General features: G+C 51.4%; 1 gene segment (V, D, J or C); it reads left to right on the top strand.

Moving 5' to 3' along the window:
* Positions 1–967: 967 nt before the first annotated feature.
* Positions 968–1,649, top strand: LOC105879327 (putative non-functional immunoglobulin lambda variable 5-48). The segment is given in 2 exon segments: positions 968–1,035; positions 1,157–1,649. Coding segments are annotated over 2 exon segments (387 nt in total).
* The last annotated feature ends 6,442 nt before the right edge of the window (positions 1,650–8,091 follow it).

An 8,091-nucleotide genomic window follows, 5' to 3' on the forward strand; every position in this document is an offset into this window, starting at 1 on the left:
AAACAAAATACTAATAAGAAATATAAGACACAGATAATCAGAAAAATATAAATTTAGGAAGATAAAATTCACTTTAAAAACTTAAGAAATGTGTTGGACTATGAACAATTAAATGTTATTCACACCAACCTACTAATTTTTCACAAATTGTATCTAATCAGTATCCTCATTGTGTGAGTTTTGAAATATTTTCTGAGTTGCTGAATTTTAAATACATCACTGAGCCAATTCCTAGTGGTTCTTCCATTCCATTTGCCTGAACAGCCTGTCCTGCCATTCAGATCAGTTCAATGTTCCAGCAACTGAGGAGCCTACAATGATGGCACATGAGAGTCATTTAGGTTTTTCTAGAATGTAGAATAACATGGGTGGCTGATACCTAAAAAAGTTATGTATGCACATGGTCGCACCTCTCATAGTCCAGGGTTCCTTCTGGGAATGAGAAACCCCAGTGATCACTCACAGTGTACTGGGGTCACTCCACCAGGGAGTCAGCCCATGGGTGTGTGACCAGAGACAGTGACTGGGGAGCTGCAGAGACCAGCTGGGCTCTCAGGTCTCTGGGCCATGGGGAGGTGTGGCCTGTGACCAGCAGGGGGCGCTGGGGGACTGCCCTGTGGTCCCCACACAGCTGCTCAGGGAGGACCAGTCACTCCAAGGAGCTTTGGCATCTGGGCTGGGCCCTGTGCTCCCTGATGGGGACTCAGCAGCTGTGTCCTCTCTGGCCTGGCACAGTCCCCTGAGCAGGGCCCTTTGTATGGTCCCAGCAGCTGCTTCCTCCCAGGGCTCCCCCAAGGGGCAAAGCAAAGCCCCCCCCCCCCCCCCAGTGTGCAGTGAGAGCTGAGCTCCAGCCCAGGGCTCAGGGCGGGGCTGGGCAGTCCCTGGATGGAAACACGTTTGCATGAGCAGCCCCTCCTCTGCAGAGGGTGGGGACAAAAGGAGGCCTGGGCAGCACAGCCCCACTGTGGGGACCAGGGGCAGTGTGCACCATGGCCTGGGCTCCTCTCCTGCTCGTGCTCCTCTCTCACTGCACAGGTAGGGACAGGCCTTGTAAACTCAGTGTCATTTTCCATAGTTGTCAGCCCCTTTGTCTAAGACCCATGGAGTACTTCAGTCTGGATTCTGCCCCAGCACTCAAGAATGTCTCTCTTTGCAGGTTCCCTGTCCCAGCCTGTGCTGACCCAGCCGTCCTCCCTCTCTGCATCTCCTGGAGCATCAGCCAGACTCACCTGCACCCTGAGCAGTGGCTTCAGTGTTGGCAGTTATGGTATAGCCTGGCACCAGCAGAAGGCAGGGAGCCCGCCCCGGTACCTGCTGTACTACCACACAGACTCGAACAAGCACCAGGGCTCCGGGGTCCCCAGCCGCTTCTCTGGCTCCAAAGACGCCTCGGCCAATGCAGGGATTCTGCACGTCTCTGGGCTGCAGCCTGAGGACGAGGCTGACTATTACTGTATGATATGGGATGGCAGCTCTAAGAGTTACACAGTGATCTAGACACACGGGGATGTGAAACAAAAATCTCCTCCTCTTCTTCTGGCCCTGTGATTTCAGCCTTTGCTTGTGGCCCTGACAACATCTACCTCAGGGGTGACTTCTATTGTCAGATCTTCTAGCAATACCTGATTTTTCTTGGGCAAATAAATGTGACAATGTTACATCCTGCTGTTCAACTCAACTTTTGGATTGACCCAGTGCTCAAATCTTCTCACCCTGTGTGTGTTTTGTCTTGAAAATTCCTTATGTAAGTTTAAAATCTCTCCGTGGAGACTTTGGAGGAGACTAAACATATTTCACTCAGGTGATGTCTCGCTCAGAGTAGAAAGTGTGAGAAAAGATGTGAGTGGGATTGCAGTCCTGGCAGACGCTTGCCTGGGTGCACGTGACCTGCTGGCGTGTGAGGAAGGGGGGCGTGGGCGACTGGCTTGCAGTCAGGGGAGGCCGACAAGGTGGGCAGGGAGAGGCCCAGACCAGGACAGGACTCGCTGCTCTGAGGCTGCTGGGCAGAGTGTGGGAGCAGCAGGCCGGGGCTGGGCTCTGCTGGGCTGAGACTGTGCTGTCACCTGCAGTGTGACCCGAGGGGGTGTGGTTTGGACTCTCCCTTCACCCCAGTGAAGCAATGCATGGCCTGCCAGCTGTTTGAAGACAGTCACCCAAAAGGCTCTTTGGAGGAGATTCAAGATTTTTGGCTGTATTTTCTAGATTTAGAAATAGAACCTACATCCATAATCTCTGGACGGGCAATACAAGACCTTTCTCTCCAAATACACCCCGTCTGATAGCTGTCATGGCCTGTCCCAGAATTGGAGGGTGTGTCCCTGCCCACATTGGTGCTGCTGGCCTGGTCCTGTGGGGGGAGTAGATTGGGGTGTGACGCATATTGGGGGAATGTGAGACTCAGACCTTTCAGCGTTTTGTAGGAACTGGGGAAACGGGCTTCCCCGTCCTCCAACAATTAGCACAGAATGTTCCACATAAAGGACCCAGGAAATACTAGAAAGGCAAAGAGAATGATGCGATTTGTATGAAGTGCCTCTAATGTTGCTCTGTGAATGGGGCAGGGAAAGAGATTCAAGGCAGCTCTGTCTTCACTTTGTGCTCTAAGGTGCAGGGTTATGGGCTGTCCCCATCCTGTCCTGGGTCACCTCTTCCTCAATATTCTGTAACATGACCCAGCCCCAGGTGTCTGAGGCCCCTGATATACTGCCCCAGCTCTGCCCACCCTCGGGGACCCTGCCCTGGGCTACAGGTCTCTGCACTTCTCCCTGCTGGTCCAGCTTCATGCAGGGACCAGGTCCTCGGGAGAGGCTGACACCTCCTGCCCTGGAAGACAAAACAGCGCTCGGTGGAATGGTCAGGTTGTGTCATGTTACCATCAGGGATATCTCATCAGAACTCTTGACCCTTTCTAACAATCACGTGCTCGAGGAATGTCAGCTCTTCATGTGGGTTCCAGGCCATCCTTCCCCAAGAGCTCTTGCTTTTATTTCAGGGATGACCTCAAGAAAGGGATTCTTACATGACAAACACCACTCACTCGTCACCACACAGGTGGCCGTGTCTTCTCACTGCCACCAGTGATGTGCCCCACGTGTCCTTCTAGGGTCCTGCACACAGGCTGTGCTCACTCACTAGCCATCCTCTGGAGAAACGTAACCTCCTCCTGCACTGGGGTCAGCAGCGTGGGGTGGACAGTGTGGTCTGGTCCCACCAGCTCCCGAGAGAAACCACAAATGCGGATACCTGGTGGTTCTCAACCTGCAGGGTCCCATGTTGCATGTCTTGCTTCACGCGTGGCCACCTGGACTCCTGCAATACTCTGGGCTTCTGTCTGAGGATGAAGGTGCTGATGACGGTTCAGCATGTGGAAGGAGCCCCGTGCTAACCCTGGGCACCTGCTCCACAGGAAAATGAGACACACGTCTCCTCTCTGGTCCCCCATCCTGACCCATGAACCCACTCTGTCATTTTATGGCCAACACCAGACTCAGGGAACATTCCTACAGTCATTCCTCGCTCCACGACTAAGATTCTGAGAGGAATCCCTGGATCTGGGACAATCTATCCACCCAATGCTAATATTAAGCTATTAAAATAAAAGACCCCAGTCTCGGCATTGTCCCATAGACAGGCAGATCAGATGGGAAATGCCTTTGGCCATGTCAGATGTCTGGGCACGTGTCCTTGCTGTGTGTCTGTGTCCATGACTCAGGACGGGCATGTGGTTAGGAGTGAGGGTGGTCACCATGTGGTCCAGGGAAAAGGTGTTGAGTTTTGGTTTGAGTTTTGTGAAGTCAAAGAGGCAACTGACACATGTCACTGCTCTGGCTGTACCTAAGGCAGCTCCCTGATGTCTGCAGGTTCCTGTGATCATCGTCATATTGGACATGAACATTCCATCGAATGGACGACTAGGACCCCACAAAATATCAGGCAGGAAGAAGGTGCTCACTTTAGAACAGACTAATCAAAGAAAAGCCACTAGATGATGCCCAAGGAAACTAAAAGACATTTGATTGTAATGCAAGTCCCTATAGGTGTAAAAACAAAGTGGACAATGACGCTTTTAAGTCACCACAAGGTCCTTGTGGAAACAGATAGCGACTTCCAGCCCACATGTGGCAGGGGCAAAAGAGAGGACAGAAACCTCTGGAATCCAGATGGAGGGAATGTCTGCATTTTTGTGGTGTTGAAGGGATGAAAAACCCGCCAGAGGCTCGCTGGAAAGTCTGCAGGCTCACAGCGCAGGGGGAGGGAATGTGTGGAACACACAGTTACAGTGAAGCCAGAATCACCACCACTGCCAGCAACAGCGACAGTTCCCATAGTTTTCATAGTTAATACGTGGGGACCTGTCCAACACCTAGCAATAGTGATTATGACAGAGACAGGGATTGTGTAAACTTTTTAAATATTCTCCATTGTAGGGAAATTTGACAAAATATTAAATTAGTGTGGGCTCTAAGAAGACAGGGTTGCAATATCTAGGGTAGCTACTGAAACAGTAGGATCTGAAACTAAATAGCTATGGAGTGTGAAATCATTTAGTGGAAATGCTTGATTCATGAAAAATAAAAGATGAGAAAGCTGGAATTGAGCAAGGAAGCCCAGATTAAGAAAGAGAAATTAGACCTAGACACAGGATCAGCAATTGCACTAAATGTACATTCATGGGTGGATGGGATGAAAATAGAGTCCCTTACAGCAAAGACACAAACGTGTCCTGCTCCTTCTGCCCCACAGGGGAGTTTAGAGATGAAGAGTTTCTACATACTCCATGATGCTCACAACAAATCATTCAAACATAGTGTGTGTGTGTGTGTGTGTGTGTGTGTGTGTGTGTGTGTATACACATATTAAAATTCTGGTTATGAGGCGCATGGTGTGCTGCGTTGCTGCGTGTGGGGTTGGGAGGAGCGTCTTCCTGTAACGATGACGCTGTTTCTCCTCTGAGCGGGCAGCTCCGCTGAAGCTCTCCCTGGTCATTGGCGGTTACTTAGAGCGAAAGAGGGTCGGCAGCCCAGCCTGGCAGAGCCACTCTGTGTGTCACCCCCGCAGCCCTGGTCCCCCACTGTAGCTACTGCACACAGTTTACAGACTGTGCCAGGGGGAAGCCCCTGTCCCTTCACACTCCCAGCCACGGCTCTGGGGTTTCCCAGGGGGCTCACTGCTGGAGGGAGGAGGACCCGCTAGTCACCCACAAAGAAGACGTGGTGTCATTTCACCTGTGCAGGCAAGAAAACGTTCTCGGGGCTGGGGTTAGCTTTGGGGAAAATTCGATCATCAGGGCATGATGTTGAGAACACATGTAGCTCATCCTTCAGCCCTGAAGTTTCCACAGAAAAATGCAGGATGCAGGTCACTAAGGGTGTGGGGAGCTGGTTTGGTGACAGATGTCACTTAAGATCAAGAGTGCATTTCCCTTCCTGAAGTCATAAGCAGCACTGGGACCCATTTGGGCAGCTTCAAAGAGAAGGATGATCATACAGGATGAGAGAGACGTGAGGCTGCAGGACCATTTCAGCAGGTGGAAAGCAGACTGCAGGGGACCCATTTCCAGGATGGTTTGACTGATGACAAAATCTGAAACTAAATGCTTACCAAGGGGAATGTGTCCCACTTCTCCTTAGAATGGCAAAAGGAACATCAATACACAAAACCAATCAACCAAAAGCGGGCACTGTTATGAATCTATGGACAAATCCTTTTCAGATTATCATAATATAATACCCAAAATGTCTTGCATAAAATTTTTAAAAATCACTTGAATATCAAGAACCAGAAAAATAACAACGTGAACTATAAAATGACAATCCACTGACACAGACACTGAGATGATCTTGGTGATGAAATTATATGGCTCCCATACTTAAGTCAGCAGCCACGAAATTCCTTTGATGAGCTATTTCTCATATTCTTGAAATAAATGAGAAAAGAGCAAATATTAGAAAAATTTACAAGTCATAAAACAAAGTAAATATAAATTATAACACCAAAAATTTTTAATGAAATTGAAAAACAAAATCTCTTTGAGAAAGCTCAAGTACAACTGACAAACAAACTGAAATTGGGCCATTGGACAAGACATTTAACACTAGAGAAAGTACAAGCCATCATTATCATGGCCCACCAGGGGGCGCTGTGGGTCTTCTCAGAGCTGAGCCAGGCCTGTGACAATCTCAAATGGTTCAAATTTCATGGTCCCTGGGCCTGTGTTCACCGGACTGAGTTAGAGGTGACAGCAGGTGTTTCCTCCCAAGGGGCAAACTCAGAGCTGACACCACCCCAACTATTCTGACATCAGAGCTGTCCCACTGGGCTAAAAACACAGAATCACTGGTGGTGTTGGTGACGGGCCCATGTTTGCATGAAGCATGACGCAAACACACGCTTCTCCCAGGGAGCTGAGGAGGAGACACGGGAACCATCCCAGAGACCAGGAACACCTGTGGGTCCAGAGGGCCTTTGGCAAGGCCACACCATGGCCTGGACTCCTCTCCCTCCTCACTGTCTGCCCAGGTACAAAGGGACTTCAGAGACCTTTGGAGGGTCCCCTGTCCTCTTCTCAGTCCTAACTCGTGTCTGATTCGGGTTCCAGGTTCTGTCCTCAGTCTGCGGTGACTCAGGACCCTCCCATAGTGTCTCCCGGAGGGACAGTCACTCTTTCCTGTGGCTCCAATGCTGGGGCCGTGTCACTGTTGACACGGGATCCCGCAGATGTCTGGCCATGTCCCCAGGATGTTAATAAATGACAGAAACAACAGACAGTCCTGGATGCCCGCCTGGCTCTCAGTTTCCCTCCTTGGGGGCACAGCTACCCAACTCTCTCGGGGACCCACCCCAACACCGGCACGCATGCTTCAGTATCACCAAGTGTGTAAGGATGGTGACAGTGAAGAAGGAAAGCCACTGGCAAATAGAAGCTATCGAGAACCTGTCACAGAGAGAACTAAAGGGCTTTGATGAAAGAAGGTCCCAAGTCCAGGCAGGGAGGTGACCAGAGAGGGCAGCTGAGGAGCCGGGGGAGGCACCACCTTCCTCAGGAAACAAAACAGAAATGAAAACAACACGCCCCAAACCTCCCTCGACCCAACCACCCGGCTCCTGCCCAGTGTCCCCACTGGCTTCTCCTCCAGTCCCTTCCACAGTGTGGACCGTCCTCACCCTCCCCTTCCCGTCTCTGAGTCATGACCTCCCTTCTCGTCCCTCGGGTCTCTCTCCTTCCTTCCGCTTCCCTCCTGTCCTATGAGCTCCTCAACTAGTTACTGAAATATTTCTTGTATAACAAATGCCCAGGACTTTCACAATATCTTTTCTTGGGCATATTCACTCACACCCTCTATCTTTCCTCAGCTTCTCTGACCCTGCTCTTCAGAAGAAGCCCCCAGCGAGCCGATGCCCTTTTCTCATCACTCCAGGACCTTCCCCTTCTCCTCCCTGGTCTGTCCTCATCCGAGGGAACCCAGAGAGTCACCAACCTGCTCACGTGTCCTCCAGACACTCCCACTCTGTCCTGTGTGTGACCTCCTGAGGAATCCCGGGGGGAGAGACATCTGCTTCAGGAGCAGCCCAGGAAGTGGGTTCAGGGACAGTTTGTTGTGGGGTCACCCCTTCCTCTTTTAAAGTGGAGTGAGAGGTGTGTCCTGTTCCCACTGATAAGGCAGAAAGAGCAAACGAAGGACTGAGACAAGGTAGCAGCTGACTAGAGGAGGGGCCTAAATTTGTCACTAGGCAGGGAGTGGGCAGTGGTCAAGGCCCTGGTCGGGACAGGAGCCTCTGTCAGGTCCCCCTGGCATCTGGTCAAAGGCACCATGGGCCTCAGCCTGGGCAGCAGGGGGCGCTGTGGGCCTGCCATGGCAGGGCTATGGGGCTCAGCTGGGAAATGAGACACTTGAACTTGGCTCTGCTCAGGGTCACTGGGCCCCTGGGGAGCCTCAAGCCAGGAGAAGCCAAAGCCGCCCCTCTCCGAACTGACACCAAGCCACTCGGGCTGCACACAGGCCCAGGGCGGGATTGGTGGCAGGGGAGGAGCAGCACATTTGCATGCAGGGCCCCTGTCCCTCCTCTGGGCTGGAGGGTGGATAAGAGACA

This window comes from Microcebus murinus, chromosome 22, assembly GCF_040939455.1.
Source record: "Microcebus murinus isolate Inina chromosome 22, M.murinus_Inina_mat1.0, whole genome shotgun sequence".
Lineage (NCBI taxonomy): Eukaryota > Metazoa > Chordata > Mammalia > Primates > Cheirogaleidae > Microcebus > Microcebus murinus.